We start from the raw sequence: 23471 nt of genomic DNA, 5'->3' as shown, positions 1-23471 counted from the left end.
ATGGTTTTGTTTTTTTGCTTTGCTTTAAGTTTTTTTTGTTGGCATTGTCTGTTGTTTTTGTAGAGGGGTGTGAGCTGTAAATATGTATGGCTGTGCTTGGGCAAATATCCGCACATGTTTCTTTGATAAATACATACATACATACATACAGACAAAGTAATTGTATGTAGGTATGTATCGATGTTGTTGTTTAAAAAGTATTTCTTGTCGTTTATACGGCTCTTGGATAAATTATGTTTAATCCAAGGCACTCAATGAGCAATGAAGCGGGGGGGGAAGGAGGACAGGGCAAATGACTTGTGGAAATTGAACGAGAAACCGAAGGAATAAAAAACAACTTGAACTGGTTTTTGTTTACTTCTTACGTTGTTATTATTACGGCAGAGCATCGTATATCGTAATCGCAAGCAATGTGGGTTCGAAACGAAGGAAATCCAGCTTATTGGAGGTTATTGGAACCTACTTAAAAATGGCTTTATAACATGAAAATAGTGCCTATTTCTAGGCGTTGGAACATTATCACAAGTGACATAATATTTTATTGCAGAATTTCTCTTGCGCATATGGGTAAAAATATTCCAAAACCAATTCGAAAGCAGTAAGTTCGACCGGGCCGGACTTTGGATACCCTCCACCATTTGGAACGAATTTGGAAATTAAAAAAAAAAAAAAATAAAAACCTTTAAAAAATTCTCTTAAGTTTTAAAAATACCGAATACAGCCATTATGTTGGGGTCTATACGACGTGGCACCTACATAGGCATTGTTTGCCATTAGCCATTACCATGTTCAAATTCGAAACTTGAAATAAACGGTGAATAATGTAGCTGAAATCATCAAAAAATTGTATATAGGGAGGTACCGTTATATCGGAGCTGTGCAAAGACCTGGACCAGCGCAGATAATTTTCTGTCACAGGCTATAGCATCCATTACGAACTTCAAATACGACATCTCAAACAATTTCGGTGGGTATTGTACCTAAACTCGTCAAAATACCGATTATAGGGAGGTACTGATATATGGGGCCTATACGAAGACCTTGTCCTGCAAAGACAACTTTCTGTCATAGGCTGTAGTTCCCATTACGAACTCTAAATACGTAATTTGAAACAATTCCGTTGAATAATGACGCTAAAATCATCAAAATACCGAATATCGGGAGATACCGTTATATGGGGGCTATACGAAGACGTGGACCTGCCCAGATAATTTTCTGTCATATGCTGCAGTATCCATTGCGAATCTCAAATACCAAATTTGAAACAATTCCGGTGAATAATGTCGCTAAAATCATCAAAATACCGAATTTTGGGAGGTACAGCTATGTGGGGGCTATACGAAGACGTGGACCTGCCCAGATAATTTTCTGTCATAAGCTGTAGTATCCATTACGAATCTCAAATACCAAAGTTGAAACAATTCCGGTGAATAATGTCGCTAAAATCATCAAAATACCGAATATCGGGTGGTACTTATATATGGGGGCTATATGAAAACGTGGACCTACATGGCCCATTTACGAACTTAACCTGCCTACTGGAAAAATAAACACGTGTGCAAAAATTTAGCCTTCTATCTCAATTCGTTCGATTACAACAGACAGAGCGGACATGGTTTTATCCACAGGCGTGGACAAGTTTAGCCACCGACGTGGATAATTAAATCCGCAGACGTGGATAATTATATCTACAGACGTGGATAAGTTTATTCACATGTGTGGATAAGTTTATCCACAGGCGTGGATAAGTTTATCCACAGGTGTGGATAAAATTTTCCACAGTTTATCCACAGGTGTGGATAAAATTATCCACAGGCGTGGATAACTTTATCCACAGGTGTGGATAAGTTCATCCACATAAGTTTCTCCACAGGCGTGGATAAGTTTCTCCACAGGCATGGATAAGTTTATCCATAGACGTGGATAGGTTTATCCACAGGTGTGGATAAGTTTATCCACAGGTGTGGATTATTATATCCACAGATGTGGATAAGTTTATCCATAGGTTTGGATAAGTTTATCCACAGAATAGGATAAGTGTGGATAAAATTATCCACGCCTGTGGATAAAATTATCCACGCCTGTGGATAAAATTATCCACGCCTGTGGATAAAATTATCCACGCCTGTGGATAAAATTATCCACGCCTGTGGATAAAATTATCCACGCCTGTGGATAAAATTATCCACGCCTGTGGATAAAATTATCCACGCCAGTGGATAAAATTATCCACGCCAGTGGATAAAATTATCCACGCCAGTGGATAAAGTCATCCACGCCAGTGGATAAAATTATCCACGCCTGTGGATAAAATTATCCACGCCTGTGGGTAAAATTATCCACGCCTGTGGATAAAATTATCCACGCCTGTGGATAAAATTATCCACGCCCGTGGATAAAATTATCCACGCCTGTGGATAAAATTATCCACGCCTGTGGATAAAATTATCCACGCCTGTGGATAAAATTATCCACGCCTGTGGATAAAATTATCCACGCCTGTGGATAAAATTATCCACGCCAGTGGATAAAATTATCCACGCCAGTGGATAAAATTATCCACGCCAGTGGATAAAGTCATCCACGCCAGTGGATAAAATTATCCACGCCAGTGGATAAAGTCATCCACGCCAGTGGATAAAATTATCCACGCCTGTGGATAAAATTATCCACGCCTGTGGGTAAAATTATCCACGCCTGTGGATAAAATTATCCACGCCTGTGGATAAAATTATCCACTCCTGTGGATAAATTATCCACGCCGTGGATAAAATTATCCACGCCCGTGGATAAAATTATCCACGCCCGTGGATAAAATTATCCACGCCCGTGGATAAAATTATCCACGCCTGTGGATAAAATTATCCACGCCTGTGGATAGAATTATCCACGCCTGTGGATAAAATTATCCACGACTGTGGATAGAATTATCCACGCCTGTGGATAAAATTATCCACGCCTGTGGATAGAATTATCCACGCCTGTGGATAAAATTATCCACGACTGTGGATAAAATTATCCACGCCTGTGGAAAAAATTATCCACGCCTGTGGATAAACTTATCCACGTCTGTGGACAAAATAATCCAAGCCTGTGGATAAAATTATCCACGCCTGTGGATAAAATTATCCACGCCTGTGGATAAAATTATCCACGCCCGTGGATAAAATTATCCACGCCCGTGGATAAAATTATCCACGCCTGTGGATAAAATTATCCACGCCTGTGGATAGAATTATCCACGCCTGTGGATAAAATTATCCACGCCTGTGGATAAAATTATCCACGTCTGTGGATAAAATTATCCACGCCTGTGGATAAAATTATCCACGTCTGTGGATAAAATTATCCACGCCTGTGGATAAAATTATCCACGCCTGTGGAAAAAATTATCCACGCCTGTGGATAAACTTATCCACGTCTGTGGACAAAATGATCCAAGCCTGTGGATAAAATTATCCACGCCTGTGGATAAAATTATCCACGCCCGTGGATAAAATTATCCACGCCCGTGGATAAAATTATCCACGCCTGTGGATAAAATTATCCACGCCTGTGGATAAAATTATCCACGCCTGTGGATATAATTATCCACGCCTGTGGATAAAATTATCCACGACTGTGGATAAAATTATGGATGACTTTATCCACTGGCGTGGATAATTTTATCCACCGGTATGGATAATTTTTTGCACATCACGGATTATTTTATCCACATACGTGGATAATATTATCCACGCCTGTAGATAAACTTATCCACGCCTGTGGATAAAATTATCCACGCCTGTAGATAAACTTATCCACGCCTGTGGATAAAACTATCCACGCCTGCGGATAAAATTATCCACGCCTGCGGATAAAATTATCCACGCCTGTGGATAAAACTATCCACGCCTGTGGATAAAATTATCCACGCCTGTGGATAAAATTATCCACGCCTGTGGATAAAATTATCCACGTCTGTGGATAAACTTATCCACGCCTGTGGATAAACTTATCCACGCCTGTGGAAAAGTTATCCACGTGGATTAACTTATCCACACCTGTGGATAAAACTATCCCTGCCGGTGGACTTATCCCCGGTTTTGTTTTAAATTTAACCCACTGAGTGAAGCCGTTCAAAAACACTGTTTCATTTTTGTGCCGAAGCAACAACAACAACAAATTGTTCGTATACAAAAGCCCGCCAGGCAGTACACAGCACATCATTCGTATGAATGGTAACAACGACGACGTTATGGACATTCAAGCCGATGACGAGCAATGACGCCAACAACGCCAACAAGTTTCGTTAATCATTGCCTCGCAGATAATTGAGTTGGGGATGCCGCTCGCTTACAATGAGCAACGACAACAACAACAGCGAACGGTGTGAGACAAAAAGGCAATGATAATCGTCGTTGACGCCGTTGTCGTCATCGTCATCATCATCGGCAGCACCGCCATCTTCATTGGCATTTGCAGGTCTTTCGTCAGCCGTGGTGGTGGTACACCTTCATAATATGAACACAACGACATTCATACACGTGAAACTCACACTCTTACAAAACTTTAAGTAATATCCCAGTAAACAATTTTTTCCGACTGCTCTGATTTTAGATTTTTTTTCGATATTTCTGACGTTTTTTTCAGAAATTTCTGATAGAAATTGGTCCGATTTTCTAAACGTTTTTTTTTAGAGTTTCTGCACATTTTCCTGTGTTTTTAAGCGAAAAAAAAACTCGAAAAATGTACAAACGGAGAGAGTAGATTGTCTATTGCTCTCGCATATTCTCTTCCACATGTAAACGGATGGTGGTGGTTTGACACATTCTCTCCCATAGTAGTTGTTGTTGTGATCATTCATTTCAAGATCTCAACAACAACAAAGCGCAAAGCAAAAATGCTATTTGTTATTGTTATTGTGAACTGTTAGATTTTCCGTTGTAAAAATGTGCGTTTTGTTGTTGTTGTGAATCAGCCTCTTTCTCTTTCGTTCCCAAAAAAATATGATGGAAAAAAATTGCAAAAACAACTACATACCGGTTTTCTGTGTGCACTGCTTTTTATTTTTAGTTCTTGTTTAGCAGTTGTATTATAGATGTAATATTTAAACTACATTTTTACGAAACCCGAAATAAATTGTTTGTTTTTTAAATAAATATGTGTTTTTTTTTTTCATTTTTAAGTGGTGTGACGATTTTTTCGATATTTCTTCCGAATTCTGAACGATTTCTTTCAGAAAATCGGAACATTCTCCCGAATTCTGAGCGTTTTTTTTTCAGAAAATCTGGATTTTATTCCGAATTTTCTTTCGAATTCTGACCGATTTCTTTCAGAAAATCTGAATATTCCGCCGAATTTCCAGACGAATTCTGCCCGATTTCTTTCAGAAATTCGGAGTTGTCCTCCGAATCTTTTCCGAAAATCTAATTTTTTCTCCTATTTTTTCAAGAATTTTCACCGAATTCGGACCGAATTCGTCCAGAAAATCTAATATTTTTTCAGATTTTTTTCAGAAAATCTTTCCGAATTCGGTGACCACGTCCATACAACTTTCGTACCGAAATCGGAAGGAATTCGGAATCAGAATCGGACATTTTTTCAGAGATTCTGACAGAAATCGGACCGAATTCGGCAAAAATTGTTTACTGGGATTGTAAAACAAAAAGTAAACAAACTTGTTTTCAATTCGAATTTTTTTTTTCTGCTCCGATTTTATGCCAATGTTTTTTTTTGAATTGAAGGCAAGAAAAATGAAAAAAAAAAACAAGAAAATTATGCTGGCGGTACCACCGACACCAACCAAAGCTTTATCTTTCGCTCGCTCTGTGTGTCTGCATTTTTGTGCAGTTTTTTTGTTACGCTTCCTTTTTTCCTGCTCTGTTTTCAGTGTTTTGGTAGGCAGGCATTCAGCTGCCTCACTCGTTCGCTTGTCTGCCTGTGAATGCAACAATTTATGCATCATTCGCGTTGCGACGTCATGCAGTTCATGTTGCCGCCTTTTGGCCTGGTCAGACTGGCTGCCTTAATATTTCCGCTTTGCTGTTTGTGTTTTTTTCTGACTGTTGAGTGTGTTTTCATTTGCCGCGTTTTTTTTTTTTCTTGTGTTGCCTTTGTATCTCCTTGTTCGCGTACAAAAAAGAAGAAAAAACAAACAAATGTTGTGGTCTTTACCATGTTTGGGATTTAAGACTTTGTGTCTGTATCTTTTTTAAAAGACTCGAAAATAATAACCCCACCATGACCATAAACATAATGGGCAGACATAAGTTATGCTGCAGTTTTTTATAGTCGAGGGCAAAAATATAGCAAGGAAGAGGAGTTGCAGTACTTACCACAATATTTTGTAAAATGTTGGTCCTTCATTGTCTTAGGTATCTGAAAAAAATTGTTCTTAAAAACCCTGGAATGTCCTTTGAAGAATTTAGGATTAAAAATAATACATTTTTAAAATATCCACAAATGTGGTAATCCATGAGAAAAAAATATCGCTTAATCTTAAAAAAAAGGCCGAACTTTTAATACCCTCCACCATTTGGTACAAATTTGACAATTTCCAAAAAAAAAAATAAAATTCGTTAAGAATTCTGTTAAAAACTTAAAAATACCGAATGCCTATACGACGACGTGGACCTGCATGGACAACTTTTGTCATAAGTTATTACAATATCAAAATGAAGAAAAATCTGTTTATAATGTGGCTAAAACATCAACATACCGAATATCGGGAGGTACCGTTATATGGGGGCTATATGAAGACGCGGACCTGCATAGCTCATTTTTTGACTTAGGATGTAGTATCCATTACGAACTTCAAATACCAAATTTGAAACAATTCCGATGAATAATGTCGCTAAAATCATCAAAATACCGAATATCGGGAGGTACCGTTATATGGGGGCTATATGATAAATTGGACCTACGTGGTTCATTTACGAACTTAACCTGCCTACTGGCAAAATATACATATGTTCAAAATTTTAGCCTTCTATCTCAATTTGTTCGAAAGATAGCGTGATCACAACAGACAGACAGAGGAAATGGTTAAATCATCTTAGAATTGTACGCTGATCAAGAATATATATACTTTGTTGGGTCTGACATGAGTATTTCGAGGAGTTACAAACGGAATGAAAAAATTAATATACCCTCCATAGTATGGTGGAGGGTATAAAAATTTTCAAACACTCGACAGGCATATGGCCACAGAGGGTATATCATTTGATATGTCTAAAAGATACCTCGTCGAAATAACGGTTTTAGACCCTAGGTCTCTTTGGACAAAATTCGTTTTAGAAAATTTCCAGTAGATCTAAGGATGTCCGTCCGTCTGTCAGGCTGGTTGTTGCTCACGATAACTCCCAAAGGAAGTATTCGATTTGGTCCAAACTTGGTACATTGTAATTTCAATATCAAACTTAGATCGACCGAAGAGATGGGCAACATCGATCCCCTTCTTCTGGTACCTTCCCCACAAAAGTCCAAAATTTTTAAACACAATAATTTCCCTCACATCACAAGAAGAGATCTTTCGAGTTTCTTCTAATTTTGCGAGTCTCAATATTTGCTTCAGTGCTAGGTCTGGTGCGAAAAGGGACAATATCGCGCCACTCCATCGAGTACCTCCCCCACAAAGCGTCAAAATTCGTAATAATTATAGCTCTTATAAAATGTTAGCAGCGAGACCGATTCTGTGGAAATTTTGCACATCTCAATGTTTCTATCAACAGAAGATATGGCACGGAGTACGGATAGAACAGACCACCCCTTCTGGTAGCTCCCCCACAAAGGGGTCAAAATTTTGAATAAGCATGAAGCTCATAAAAACGCGAAATAAGCATCCGATACTATTCAAATTTCGTACATCTAAAAGTTTTTCCTAACACAAGGTCTGGTGCGAAGATGGAATATATTGGTCCCCTCCTTCTGGTACCTCCCCCAAAAAGGGGTCAAAATTTTGAATAATTGATACTCTTATAAAATCCGAAGTAAGCGTCCGATGCTCTTCAAATTGCCCTCTTCTCAATATTTCTACTAACGCAAGATCTGGTGTGAAGATGGTGGATATCGGATCGCCCCTTCTAGTACCTCCCCCACAGAAGGATCGAAATTTTGAATAATTTCAACTCTCATAAAACGCAAAATAAGCACCCGATCCTCTTCAAATTTCGCACGCCACAATATTTCTAGTGACACAAGATCTGGCTTGAAGATGGAGTGTATTGGTCCACTCCTGCTGGTACCTCCCCCACAGAAGGGTCGAAATTTTGAATACCCAAAACTTTCATAAAATGTGAAATAACCATCAGATTATTGTCAAATTTCGCACATTCTAATAGTTTTATTGACGCAAGTTCCGATGTGAAGATGATAGATATCGGTCCGCCCCTTCTAGTACCTCCCCCACAAAGGGGTCAACATTTCGAATAACTATAACTCCCATAAAATGCGAAATAAGCATCCGACCCTCTTCAAATTTCGCACATCTCAATATTTCTATTAACACAAGATCAGGCTTGAAGATGGAATATATTGGTCCACTCCTGCTGGTACCTCCCCCACAGAAGGGTCGAAATTTTGAATAATTTCAACTCTCATAAAATCCGGAACAAGCATCCGATGGGATTCAAAATTCACACATCCAACTATTTCTGTCAACACAACATCTGATGTGAAAATGGAATACGTCGGCCGACCCCTTCTGGTACCTTCCCCACAAATGTTCTTAGTATTCAATATTTATATATATCAAAACTTGCTAAACAATTCAGCGATTCTTTCCAAAGCTTGGTTTATCAAAATATTTTACACGACCAGAGATCGGAATTTATCGGTCTTCAATAAATTTTTCAACACTTTAATAATCGTGGATTAAAAAAAAAATGAAGGAAATTTTATTTCCTTTCCAACTAAAAATATTTATAGGACCAAATTCCAAAGCACAACCCAGTTTAACACCTGCCTGCTTTTGGACCGCAAAATCTTGCCGAAAATTGCCACTTTTCGGGCCAACACTTGTGCCAGCATTTTTCGTTGCAAATATGTATGTATGGCTGTCGTACAGGCAGACAGCAAACCAGATTCTTCGGAGACAACAAAAAAAACAAAGCCCAAGTATGCCGAAAATGGTGTCCGGCTGTCTGCCGCCGCCACCACTGACCATTTAAATATTTCTTTGAAAGTCTTCGGGCAACAGTAGCAGCGATTTATAGGCGTCATTTGGCTAGTGGTGGTGGCGGTGGTGAGGCATCAAAAGAGAGCAGGAAAAACAAGCGAAATAACGACCAGCTTAACATGGCCGCTGGAAACCAAAGCTGCTGGGATAAATGGAAGCCATGGCGAAAATTTGGATTTCTTTCATGGCATAGGAACAACATTGAAAGGCCGTCTGCAAATAAAAACATGGTACAGGCATGGACAAGGAAATAGCAGAAGCTTTCGGGTAAATAAATTCATTCAAGCCAAAATCTATTTGGAGGGGTACTAATTTCCGTAAATTTCTTTAGCGACTTGTCATTTTTTACTACAACCGAATACCATCGCAAGCGCCCATGTCAAAAGCCAAGTGGAAATGCAAAAACCTCGCCAATAATTAAATAACGCATTTCATTCATTAAAAATTTATTTAATAAACAATTTATTAATGAATTTAGTTTCTGTTGCGAAATTAATTTACTCGTTCTACTAAAATTGCAGCAGCAATAAAAAGCCTGCGTTTTGTAATTGTTTAAGAATTCCCCCGTCTCAAACTAGAAATGGCAACAACAACAAAAAATGTATTCACAATTTATTCAAATCCAACAACAAAATGGAATATAGAATGCCATTGCGCTTGGTCCGTGCTCATATGGCATTAGAAGCAATGCAACCGCAACAACAAAAACTATGTCATTTGGTTGACGATTTTTTTTTTTGAGTTTCGCCTCGCTCAACGTAGACCCACACAGAAAAGGCCCACCGACACAAATACCACACAGCGGGACAGACTCTCGAAAGACTGCAAAAAATAAAAACGACGACGTCAGATGTAGAGAATGTTGTAATTGCTGAGAGGAAGAGAGAGAGGGGCTGGGGGGAAGAGGGCTGTGGCTGTTAATTGCCAAATGCTGCCAATATTCAAATGCAATGCATGCTCAGGCACAGCCACGCTAGTCAAGCAACCAGCCAGCCAGCCAGCAGTCACTCAGTCACTAAGCAAAGCGCAATTTATTAACCACAACAAAAACAATAAATTATTTATTGTTCAATAGTTTTTTAATGACTGCTGAGACACCTACATCAGACAAAAAGGCGAGGATGAATTTTGTTTTAAGCCCTACAACTGACAGCAATATTATGTCATTCTTCATTACAGAGTAACTTATCTTGAGAGAAGAAACTAAAAAGAAGACTTCTTCTCTTCTATAGAAGAGAACGAAGGAGATTTCTTATCTTATATAGAAGAGGAAGAAGACTTCCTCACTTCTATAGAAGAGGAAGAAGAAGACCTCTTCTCGTCTATGGAAGAAGAAGACTTCTTCTCGTCTATGGAAGAAGAAGACTTCTTCTCCTCTATGGAAGAAGAAGACTTCTTCTCCTTCTATGGAAGAAGAAGACTTCTTCTCCTTCTATGGAAGAAGAAGACTTCTTCTCCTTCTATGGAAGAAGAAGACTTCTTCTCCTTCTATGGAAGAAGAAGACTTCTTCTCCTTCTATGGAAGAAGAAGACTTCTTCTCCTTCTATGGAAGAAGAAGACTTCTTCTCCTTCTATGGAAGAAGAAGACTTCTTCTCCTTCTATGGAAGAAGAAGACTTCTTCTCCTTCTATGGAAGAAGAAGACTTCTTCTCCTTCTATGAAAGAAGAAGACTTCTTCTCCTTCTATGGAAGAAGAAGACTTCTTCTCCTTCTATGGAAGAAGAAGACTTCTTCTCCTCTATGGAAGAAGAAGACTTCTTCTCCTCTATGGAAGAAGAAGACTTCTTCTCCTCTATGGAAGAAGAAGACTTCTTCTCCTCTATAGAAGAAGACTTCTTCTTCTCCTCCTCTCTGGAAGAGGAAGAAGAAGATATCTTCTTCTCCTCCTCTATGTAGAAGAGGAAGAAGAAGACTTCTTCTTCTCCTCCTCTATGTAGAAAAGGAAGAAGAAGACTTCTTCTTCTTCTCCTCTATGTAGAAGAGGATGAAGAAGACTTCTTCTTCTGCTCCTCTAAGTAGAAGAGGAAGAAGAAGACTTCTTTTTCTCCTTCTCTATGTAGAAGAGGAAGAAGAAGATATCTTCTTCTCCTCCTCTATGTAGAAGAGGAAGAAGAAGACTTCTTCTTCTCCTCCTCTATGTAGAAAAGGAAGAAGAAGACTTCTTCTTCTTCTCCTCTATGTAGAAGAGGATGAAGAAGACTTCTTCTTCTGCTCCTCTAAGTAGAAGAGGAAGAAGAAGACTTCTTTTTCTCCATCTCTATGTAGAAGAGGAAGAAGAAGATATCTTCTTCTCCTCCTCTATGTAGAAGAGGAAGAAGAAGAAGACTTCTTCTTCTCCTCCTCTATGTAGAAGGGGAAGAAGAAGACTTCTTCTTCTCCTTCTCTATGAAAAAGGAAGAAGAAGACGTCTTCTTCTCCTCGTCTATGTAGAAGAGGAAGAAGAAGAAGACTTCTTCTTCTCCTCCTCTATGTAGAAGGGGAAGAAGAAGACGTCTTCTTCTCCTCCTCTATGGAAGAGGAAGAAGAAGACTTCTTCTACTTCTCCTCTATGTAGAAGAGGAAGAAGAAGACGTCTTCTTCACCTCCTCTATGGAAGAAGAAGACCTCTTCTTCTACTCCTCTATGTAGAAGAAGAAGAAGAAAACTTGTTCTTCTCCTCCTCTATGTAGAAGAGGAAGAAGAAGACTTCTTCTTCTTCTCCTCTATGTAGAAGAGGAAGAAGAAGACTTCTTCTTCTGCTCCTCTATGTAGAAGAGGAAGAAGAAGACTTCTTCTTCTTCTCCTCTATGTAGAAGAGGAAGAAGAAGACTTCTTCTTCTCCTCCTCTATGTAGAAGAGGAAGAAGAAGACTTCTTCTTCTCCTCCTCTATGTAGAAGAGGAAGAAGACTTCTTCTTCTCCTCCTCTATGTAGAAGAGGAAGAAGAAGACTTCTTCTTCTCCTCCTCTATGTAGAAGAGGAAGAAGAAGACTTCTTCTTCTCCTCCTCTATGTAGAAGAGGAAGAAGAAGACTTCTTCTTCTCCTCCTCTATGTAGAAGAGGAAGAAGAAGACTTCTTCTTCTTCTCCTCCTCTATGTAGAAGAGGAAGAAGAAGACTTCTTCTTCTTCTCCTCCTCTATGTAGAAGAGGAAGAAGGAGACTTCTTCTTCTTCTCCTCCTCTATGTAGAAGAGGAAGAAGAAGACTTCTTCTTCTTCTCCTCCTCTATGTAGAAGAGGAAGCAGAAGAAGACTTCTTCTTCTCCTCCTCTATGTAGAAGAGGAAGCAGAAGAAGACTTCTTCTTCTCCTCCTCTATGTAGAAGAGGAAGAAGAAGAAGACTTCTTCTTCTCCTCCTCTATGTAGAAGAGGAAGAAGAAGACTTCTTCTCCTCTAAGTGGAAGAGGAAGAATAAGGAAGAAGACTTCTTCTTCACCTCCTCTATGGAGGAGGAAGAAGAAGACTTCTTCTTCTCCTCCTCTATGGGATAGGATGAAGAAGAAAACTCCTGCTTCTCCTCTATGGAAGAGGATGAAGAAGACTTCTTCTCTTCTATGTAGAAGAGGAAGAAGAAGACTTCTTCTTCTTCTCCTCTATGTAGAAATGGAAGAAGAAGACTTATTCTTCTCCTCTATGGAGAAGACCAAAAAGGTTTTTCACTTTATAGAAATGATGACCAGTATTTCGTATACCACATCGAAGGACTTCTTTCTAATGGACTTATTCTTCTTCTTCCTTTAGGATGCCTATAAATAATAGACTTTTTCCTGGAAAATTCTTCCTCCAAAATTAATTAAACTACTTCATGGCATATTCCTAGAATTTTTTAAATTAATTTTCTGCCACCAACCATCTCATAAGTAGTTTCTAAAAATCTCAAACAGAATTTTTCGTCTGAAAACAAATTTTTTGATAGCGGCCGAAGACATTAGACGTCAAGAATTTCGCATGGCATGATGAACGTTTGCCAAATATTTGATGGTAGAATTTGTGGCAGAGGAGAGTAATTGAGTGGTAGATGTTGCAAGACAGCGGAAAATTGCTTCGTTTCACGTTGCCAATGAAAGAAAGTGTCATTATCTGTCTCATAGACAGTTCGAGGAAAATTACGTAGCTAGAATAAATATATATATGTGAGTACAATTGAAATTCGGAAAAAAAACATTTTGTGAATGAAAATCGTTGAAATAATAATTTTGAGAATTTGCGTTTTTAATTTTTTTCCTCGGAAAAATATAACAACGACAATATGTCATTCACCAAAAATGAAAATGAGAATGGTGATGATGATCACCATCACCACAATATTTGCGCGTCGCTTATTCTAGCTGCTGTCGTGTTTATTTTCATTTGAATTTGATGTGAAACAGAACGAAAAAAAGTAAAAGTAATGTCAAAGTCATTGCGTGGGCGTGTTCTGGTATTCTAGTTATGTTCGAGTGTGGACTTTGTGTTTTGATTTGAAAAAAGAAAACAAATTCATAGAAACCCACGGCGCTCCGTAAAAAAGGCAGTATGTGAAAAACAAGTAAGTTCGGCCGGGCCGAACTTTGAATAACCTCCACCATTAGAACGAATTTGTAAATTTTAAAAAAATCGGTTAAAAAATTCAGTTAATATCTATATATATATATATCTATATATATATATATATATATATATGTATATATATATATATATATATATATATATATATATATATATATATATATATATATATATATATATATATATATATATATATATGTATATATATACATATATACATATATATATATATATATATATATATATATATATATATATATATATATATATATATATATATACATATATATATATATATATATATATATATATATATATATATATATATATAATATATAAAACCAGTAAAGAAAGTCTTAAAGTTGGGCGGGTCCGACTTTATGATACCCTACACCACTTTGATAATTTAGTAGAGCTCTACATAACAATTAAAGGTTTTTATGCACAAATAATTTGAAATCGGATAAAGACATATATGGGAGCTATATCCAAATCTGAACCGATCTCGATAAAATTTGGCAAATATATTTTGAGCTGTATTTGATATATCGTTGTTACGGAGTGCATATTACGGCTGTGGGTAAGAAATCGGATAAACAATATATATGGGAGCTATAGCTATATCTGAACCGATCTTCACCAAATTTGACATACTAGCTTCTAGACTCAATTCGGTCATAAGCGCCAAATTCCATCCCATTTGGACAAATATTAGACGTTTGGTGCACAATAAAATGTAAATCGGACGAAGTTATATATGGGAGCTATATCCAAATCTGAACCGATCTCGATAAAATTTGGCAAATATATTTTGAGCTGTATTTGATATATTTCCCTGAACATCGTTGTTACGGAGTGCATATCACAGCTGCGGAGGACAAAAATAACAAATCGGACGAAGATATATATGGGAGCTATATCTAAAGTTTTACCGATTATCTCCAATTTCAACAGGGTTCGTCCTTGGGCCAAACAAATGATTTGTGCAAAATTTCATCTGGATGCAAACTGTACTTTGTTTACAAAAATACGTGGACAGACGGACGGAAGGACATGCATAAATCGACTCAGAATGTGATTCTATGCAGATCATCAAAAGATCATGAGTCATGGGTCTACCTCGCTTCCTTTTGCCTGTGACAAACAAATGCACAAAGACATAATACCCTGACCACCTTGTGGTGTAGGGTATAAATACCGAATATAGCCGTTATATTGGGGTCTATACGACCTGGGCATACATAGGCATTGTTGTCAGAAACCATTACAATATTCAAATTCGATACTTGAAATAAACGGTGAATAATGTAGCTAAAATCATCAAAATACCGTACATAGGGAGGTACCGTTACATCGAAGATATGCGAAGACCTGGACTTGCATAGACAATTTTCTATTACATTCTGTAGCATCCATTACGAACTTTAATTACAACATCAACTTCAAATACAAACAATTTCGGTGAGTATTGTATCTAAAATCGTCAAAATGGCGAATATAGGGAGGTACCGTTATATGGGGGCTATATGAAGACCTGGACCTGCATAGACAACATTTTGTCATAGGCTGTAGTATCCATTACGATACTCAAATACCAAATTTGAAACAATTCCGGTGAATAATGTCGCTGAAATCATCAAAATACCGAATATCGGGAAGTACCCTTATATGGGGGCTGTACGAAGACAAGGACCTCCACAGACAATTTTCTGTAATAGACTGTAGTATTCATTACGAACTTCAAATACTAAATTTGAAATGTCGCTAAAATCATCAAATTACCGGATATCGAAAGGAACCGTTATATGGGGGCTATACGAAGACGTGGACCTGTATAAACAATATTCTGTCTTAGGCTAAAGTACCCCTTTGGAACTTCAAATGCCAAATTTGAAACAATTCCGCTGAATAATGTCGCTAAAATCATTAAAATACAGAATATCGGGAGGTACCGTTATATGGGGGCTATATGAAGACCTGGACCTGCATAGACAACTTTCTGTCATAGGCTGTAGAATCCATTACGAATTTCAAATACCAAATTTGAAACAATTCCGGTGAATAATGTCGCTAAAATCATGAAAATACCGAATATCGGGAGGTACCGTTATATGGGGACTATACGAAGACGTGGACCTCCACAGACAATATTCTGTCTTAGGCTGAAGTATCCCTTTGGAACTTCAAATACCAAATTTGAAACAATTCCGGTGAATAATGTCGTTAAAATCATCAAAGTACCGAATATCGGAAGGTACAGTTATATGGGGGATATAAGAAAACGTGGACGTACATGGCCCATTTACGAACTTAACCTGCCTACTGGCAAAATAAACATATTTGCAAAATTTTAGCCTTCTATTTCGATTCGTTCGAAAGATAGCGTGATTACAACAGACAGACAGGCGGACAGACAGAAACACAGACAGACGGACATCGGTCAATCGACATAGAATTTTACGCTGATCAAGAATATATATACTTCGTTGGGTCTTATGAGTATTTCGAGGAGTTACAAACGGACTGACAAAATTAATATATCCTCCATAGTATGGTGGAGGCTATAAAAAAATGTCGCAGAACTGTACAAACTCTAATTTATTCTCCACACCTCTTCCAATCGGGTAAACATTAATGCATGTATGTATGTCAATTTGTACAACCAATTGGCAAATTTATTTTTACCACCAAATGACCAGCATTTTATTTCTCTTTTTCGAGGGTCAGAGGGACATTCTGGGAAATTAGTTAAAGCCACAATCTAGAAAAAAAAATGTTGATCAAAAAATATTTTAGTGTACAGTACTTATTCTGATAGGGTTTTTGAAATTCATAACTTTGGTACTGTATTCCAAAGTACTGTATTAAGATACATACATTTTATCCTAACATTCGTAAACAATATTTGAATTTAAGAAATAAGGAAAAATCGCTTCTCCTTCCATAAAGCAAGAAAAGTACTGTACCCTACCAAAGGTCACAACTTTATATCATGCGTTGCAAATATCAATATTTCACATTTTAAGACAGGAATATGTTAGCTTTTCCCTGACTTATTACACTACCCACGTACAACACTTAATTTGCTCGAATGTTTATATTAAACATTATGTTCGATATTTTCAGTTTTTTTTTTTTTATTTTTTAAAAAGAGAATTGTTTTATGTCAATTAAAAGCTATAGCCAGCAAACGCTAAGAGATTTATGAGCGATTATTGGAGTCTGTTTTTATAAATTGTATTTTTCAAATATTTATTTATCTATTTGCATTGAATTGAATGAGTTTAATTTATGGGCATGCATTTTAAATACCAGCGGGGTTTTTGTTGTTATTGCTGTTAATTTATTTGAAATCGTGACACATGCCATGCTTTGTGGATGCAATTAAACAATTAGCTATTTTTTTAAAACGATTCATTTTTTGTTGTTATTTGTAAATTATCGGGGACGAAAGAGGAATTACTTCTTCATCTATAGAGGAGGAGAAGAAGGCTCTTCCTCAGAAAAAGTCTTCTTCTCCTTCCTCTTCTATAGAGGAAAAGAAGAAGACTTCTTCACCCTCCTCTGTTATAGAGGAGAAGGAGAAGGAGAAGAAGAAGAAGTCTTCACCCTCCTCATTTATAGAGGAGAAGAAGAAGTCTTCTTCACCCGCCTCTTTTATAGAGAAGAAGAAGTCTTCTTCACCCTCCTCTTTTATAGAGGAGAAGAAGTCTTCTTCACCCTCCTCTTTTATAGAAGAGAAGAAGAAGTCTTCTTCACCCTCCTCTTTTACAGAGGAGAAGAAGAAGTCTTCTTCACCCTCCTCTTTTATAGAGGAGAAAAAGAAGAAGTCTTCTTCACCCTCCTCTTTTATAGAGGAGAAAAAGAAGAAGTCTTCTTCCTCTTCCATAGAGGAGAAGACTTCTTCCTCTTCCATAGAGGAGAAGACTTCTTCCTCTTCCATAGAGGAGAAGAAGAAGTCTTCTTCTTCTTCTTCCTCTTCCATAGAGGAGAAGAAGAAGTCTTCTTCTTCCTCTTCCATAGAGGAGAAGAAGAAGTCTTCTTCTTCCTCTTCCATAGAGGAGAAGAAGAAGAAGTCTTCTTCTTCCTCCTCTTCCATAGAGGAGAAGAAGAAGAAGTCTTCTTCTTCCTCTTCCATAGAGTAGGAGAAGAAGAAGAAGTCTTCTTCTTCCTCTTCCATAGAGTAGGAGAAGAAGAAGAAGTCTTCTTCTTCCTCTTCCATAGAGGAGAAGAAGAAGAAGTCTTCTTCTTCATCCTCTTCCATAGAGGAGAAGAAGAAGAAGTCTTCTTCTTCATCCTCTTCCATAGAGGAGAAGAAGAAGAAGTCTTCTTCGTCATCCTCTTCCATAGAGGAGAAGAAGAAGAAGTCTTCTTCTTCATCCTCTTCCATAGAGGAGAAGAAGAAGAAGTCTTCTTCTTCATCCTCTTCCATAGAGGAGAAGAAGAAGAAGTCTTCTTCTTCATCCTCTTCCATAGAGGAGAAGAAGAAGAAGTCTTCTTCTTCATCCTCTTCCATAGAGGAGAAGAAGAAGAAGTCTTCTTCTTCATCCTCTTCCATAGAGGAGAAGAAGAAGAAGTCTTCTTCTTCATCCTCTTCCATAGAGGAGAAGAAGAAGAAGTCTTCTGCTTCCTCCTCTTCCATAGAGGAGAAGAAGAAGAAATCTTCTGCTTCCACCTCTTCCATAGAGGAGAAGAAGAAGAAGTCATCTTCGTCCTCTTCCATAGAGGAGAAGAAGAAGAAGTCATCTTCTTCTCCTCTATGTAGAAGAGGAAGAAGAAGACTTCTTCTTCTCCCTTCTATGGAAGAGGACGAAGATGACTTCTTCTTCTTCTCCTCTATGGAAGAGGACAATTTTTTCTATGGAAGAGAAAAGTAAAGGGGGTTACTCTTCCTCTTTCATTAAAAAGAAGAAGTTTTTCTCTCATAAAACAGAAGAAGAAAGTAAGCACCCTTGCCATGAAAAGTATGTTATGGCCTTTTTAAGGTTTTTTTTGAAAAGAAAGAGAAATAGTCCTTCAAAAAAGGCTTCATAGTTCGATTCGAAGAAAGGAAACCCTTAGGTCTTCTTTTGAAATTAAGGTCTTCATATGTTTATGGGAAAGGAACGAACGGCGCTAGCCTGGGAAGACCTTCGAAATTACAATTAATAAGGATAACTCCAGACTTTCTACAAAAAACAACCAGGCCCTTATAAAGGGGAGACTTTCAAATATGTTACGAAAATAAGACCTACAATATAGGCATCCTGGGGCTAAATTCTTGTTGCAGGAAGATATGAAATGAAAAGTATTTTCTTTAAAATATTATTGACATGTCCTTCTTTGATAAAAGTGTCCATTTCATAATTTATTGGAACAAGAATTCAGCCTAAGGGCTTCCTTCAGATCACCAACTATTAATCAATACCCTTCCTCAACGAACATTTCATTAAATTTCCCTCCTCTCCCCTCTCTCTTTTTCTTTGCAGAATCCACAGTAAATTCACGCAGTAAATCTACCTTGGAAAATGCACGTGAAAAACTAAGAGGTAAGCTTCCGAACGAACGTTTGCCTATCAATTCCTTGCAAAAGGATTTACCCCGAAGAAAGAAAGGGTGATAATTTCATTTCATAAATTATTATTTTTTGCCAAAATTTCCACGTAAAAACCCATAAAAATCTCAATAGAAGTAAGCATCGCTCTGATCCTTGGCAGCGGCAAAGGATTTCCCATTTTAATCCACTTGTCTTCAATTAGCTAAAACAAGGATTTGCTATTCAACTCATCTACGCGACGAATAAAACAACAAATAGCGGACAAGTGTTGAAGGTGTCATCAATCCATCCATCCGTCCACCAGACTACCTGTCTCTACGAGCCTAATTGACTAGTTTCTGGGAAATACCCTCAGCGCCAGGACGAGCGCGCAAAAAGACAGGTAGTTTGAGACAGAGAAAGCGCCATGGATTGGCTTTAATTACCATGACGACAGTCTGTCCGTCCGGTCGTTTGTCCGACCATACAAAAGGTACACAAATGAAGGTCATATTAGAGCCATGGCGAAGTGGTGGTGTTGGTGACTGTATTATGAAATATTATGACACCTCGGTTGCGCATATCCTTCGTTTGGAGGATTAATAATGTAGGGACAGCAAAAACAAGCGGAGTTGTGAAAGTAACCAACATTTTTTACACTTCCCATGCCGTCTCTTTTGTTGGGTCGATAATTAGAAGAGCAGGTGAATTTAAGCGATGAAATATGGAACAATCTGAGCAAGAAGGAATAAAAATGGGCGAGATGTTTTCAGAAAATTTTAAAATGATGAATAATTTTTTATACCCTACGCCATATGGCTAGAGAGGGTATATATAATTTGATTATATCCTCAGCCATATGGCTTGAGTGGGTATGTCTCATTGAAATAACGATCTTAGACCCTAGTTCTATTTGATCTAAATCCGTTTCAGGACATTTGGAATCCATCTAGCAATGTCCCTCCGCCTGTCTGTCTGGCTAGTACGCACGATAACTCTCTTAGGGGGTATACGATTTGGTCCAAACTTGGTACATCGAAATATCATTATCAAACCTACATCGAGTTCGGAGATGGGTAATATCGGTCCACTCCTTCTGGTACCTCCTCCACAAAATGTCCAAAAAATGTTTTACTGCACAAAAAGAGAAAGGATAATTCGATTTCGCTCCAACTTTGCAAATCCTAATATTTGTAACAGGACTAGGTCAGATGCGAAAATGGACAATGTCGGTCCACTCCATCAAGTACCTCCCCACAAAGGGTCAAAATTGTAAATAATTATAACTCTTTGAAAATGTGATGTAAAAGTCCGATTGTCCGAAATTACACAGATAAACATATTTTTATTAACCCAAGGTCTGGTATGAAGATTCTACCTCCCCCAAAAGTACCTCCCCCAAAAAGGATCAAAATTTTGAGTATCCATGGAACTTATAAAACGCGAAATTAATATCCGACTCCGTTCAGACTTGGCACATCTCAATATTTACATCAAGACAAGATCTGTCATAAATATGCTAGAGATCAGACCATTCCTTCTGGTACCTCCTCCCTCCCCCAAAAAAGCGACAAAGTTTTGAATAACCAAAACGATTATAAAATCCAAAATAAGCATCCGGTTCTCTTGATATTTCACACATCCCATTACTTCTATCAAATAAAGATCCTCTGTGAATATGGTGGAGATCGGATCATTTCTTCTGGTACCTCCCCCACAAAGGATGCAAATTTTGAATACCCATGAAGCTGATAAAACGCAAAATTAACATCCGATTCCATTCAGACTCGGTACATTTCAATATTTCCATCAACAAAAGATCCGTCATAGAAATGGTAGAGATCGGATCACTCCTTCTGGTACCTCCCCCACAAAAGGTCGAATATTTGAATACCCAAAACGATTATAAAATTCCAATTAAGCATCCGGTTCTCTTCATATTTCGCAAATCCATTTTTTTCTACTAACATAAGATTTTTTGTGAAGATGGGATATAGCGGTCCACATCTTCTGGTACCTCCCCCACAAAGGGTCAAAATTTTGAATATCCATGAAGCTTAGAAAACGCGAAATTAACATCCGACTCCATTCAGATTGGGTACATCTAAATATTTCCATCGACACACGATGTCTCATATAGATGGTAGAGATCGGTCCACTCCTTCTGGTACCTCCCCCCACTAAATGTCAAAATTTTGAATATCCATAAACCTCATAAAAGGCGAAATTAACTTCCGATTCCCTTCAAAGTCGGCACATTTCAATATATCCATCAACAAAAGTTTTGTTGTGAAGATGGTAGCTTTGTGGTACCTCCCCCACAAAGGGTCAAAGTTTTGAATAACCAAAACGTTTGTAAAATCCGAAATAAGCCTTTGGGTCTCTTCAAATTTCAAATATCCCATTATTTCTAATAACAAAAGATCTGATGCGAAGAAGGAACATATCGGTGCACTACTACTGGTATCTCCCCCACAAAGGGTCAAGATTTTGAATAACCAAAACGATTATTGAATCCAAAATAAGCATGTGGTTCTTTTCATATTTCACACATCCCATAATATCTACTAACAAAAGATCTGCTGAAAATATGGAATATGTTGGTCCACTTCTGCTGATACCTCACCCTCAGTAATTTTCTAAAAATTATCACATATCTCATATAAAGTGAAGGAAGTAACCAATATAGTTCAAACCTGGCACATCGCGATACTTATATCATATTTATTTAGGTCCGATACGAAATTGGCAATATTGGCCAATTCCTTGGGAGCCAACTCCATAGAGGGTCAAAAATTTGAATAATCATAAGAGAAGTCAAAATATATTTAAGTAAACGAATATCGGCTGAGGCTACATATCTTTCGGTTATACCGACTGATACCTTTTATCGTAGAAGGTACTCTTTGTATAGAATACCTGAAGAAGGACCTGTAGGAAGACTTATCTCTAAAGAAGGATCACTTCGATATATTACAGATCTTTAATAGGGACTTCTATAGGTCTAAAGTGTTCATTTTTATTTTTTTTTAATACCTCCCCCCCTCTCTCTCTCTGTCCGAAAAATCCCCATTCCCTTGCAGTGGAAATTCACTGATAAACTCTGTTGCTAATGTGAAACTGATAAAAACACAAAAAATGCAAATAAAAAAAACGAAAACGAAAGCCATAAAAAATCTGCCCACCTCTGAGGGGTAAAAACGAAAAAGAACAGCAAAACCAACAACAACAAGCATTTAAATATTTCAATGGTTTATCAAACTTTAAATAAAGAAATTGTCATAAAAAATGTCTTGTTGTTGTTGTTGCTGCTATTTTGGCCATTGGCACTCAGCGCCAGCTGAAATAGCTAACCTGCCAGCCAGCCAGCCAGCCAGCTAACCAACCAGCCATTTAGACCGTGCACTCAAACGTCATTTTATATTTAGTAGCAAATATTTGCAAACAAATTTATTTAAATTTATTTGCCATTGCCATTTTTCGTTTCGCGTTTCATTTCATTTGACTTGTGTTTTCGTCATTTCGGTTAGAAATTTGCAAAAAAAAAACAAAAAAAAATCTTAAAAAGAATTGCGATTTCTTTGCTTCGCTTGTTGGCAGCAAAAGAACAACATAGAATGATTTGTTGTTATATTTTTTTTGGCTCTTATCTGATAAATATAGCACATGGTGCCTGTGCTTTTTTTCGGGAGACATTTGAAAAATTAGCACAAAACTAGTGGGCAGACCCCTCAAATGTTGTTCAAGCCCAAGCGGGGGGAAAGAAATAAGTTTCGCTATCGCCGATTCTTGGGTGCTGCTTTTTGGAAATAAAAAGCAACGAAATAAACACAAATTCCAATCTCAAAACTCAATCAGCCATCAATGGCATATCAATCAATGAAAAAATATGAATTAGGCCTTTGCGATGATGACAAGTCGGGGGTATAAAAATGTCAAAAATAATAATTGATATGATGACGATGATGATGTTAGTAAGTAATTCCCCTTTGGTGGTAGCTTGGAAAACTAAAAAAAATGTCTGTAGAATGAACCGAACTAGATTCACATAGGATCTTCTTAAAAAAAAAGAGACCTCTTACAGGTCTTCTTTGAAACTTCTGTTAGAGGTCTTCTATAAGAAAAAGACTCATTCACAAGAAGAACATCGCCTAGAGTCCTTTTATAGAAGGACGACCCCCTAAATGTCTTATATAGACAAAAGGGCTCCTATGTGGTAGAAAACCTCCTTGAGGACTTCTACAAAAAAAAAGACTTTATACAGGTTTTCTGT

General features: G+C 37.6%; 2 protein-coding genes across 3 annotated transcripts in view; one reads left to right on the top strand and one right to left on the bottom strand.

The window, feature by feature from the left end:
• Positions 1-23471, top strand: part of LOC101887834 (uncharacterized) — a 188964-nt gene that overhangs the window by 75332 nt on the left and 90161 nt on the right. For both annotated transcript variants that reach the window (XM_011298072.3, XM_059130803.1), the window contains one exon: positions 19152-19211. In XM_011298072.3, the coding sequence (XP_011296374.1) occupies positions 19152-19211 (60 nt within the window). The remainder of the gene's footprint in view (positions 1-19151; positions 19212-23471) is intronic.
• LOC101899842 (G-protein coupled receptor dmsr-1) overlaps positions 1-23471 on the bottom strand; it is a 455946-nt gene that overhangs the window by 370105 nt on the left and 62370 nt on the right. The gene's annotated exons all lie outside the window — the stretch shown is intronic.

Source organism: Musca domestica, unplaced genomic scaffold (assembly GCF_030504385.1).
Source record: "Musca domestica strain aabys unplaced genomic scaffold, Musca_domestica.polishedcontigs.V.1.1 8, whole genome shotgun sequence".
In the NCBI taxonomy this organism is placed as follows: Eukaryota; Metazoa; Arthropoda; class Insecta; order Diptera; family Muscidae; genus Musca; species Musca domestica.
This window is presented reverse-complemented; position numbering and strand designations above follow the sequence as displayed.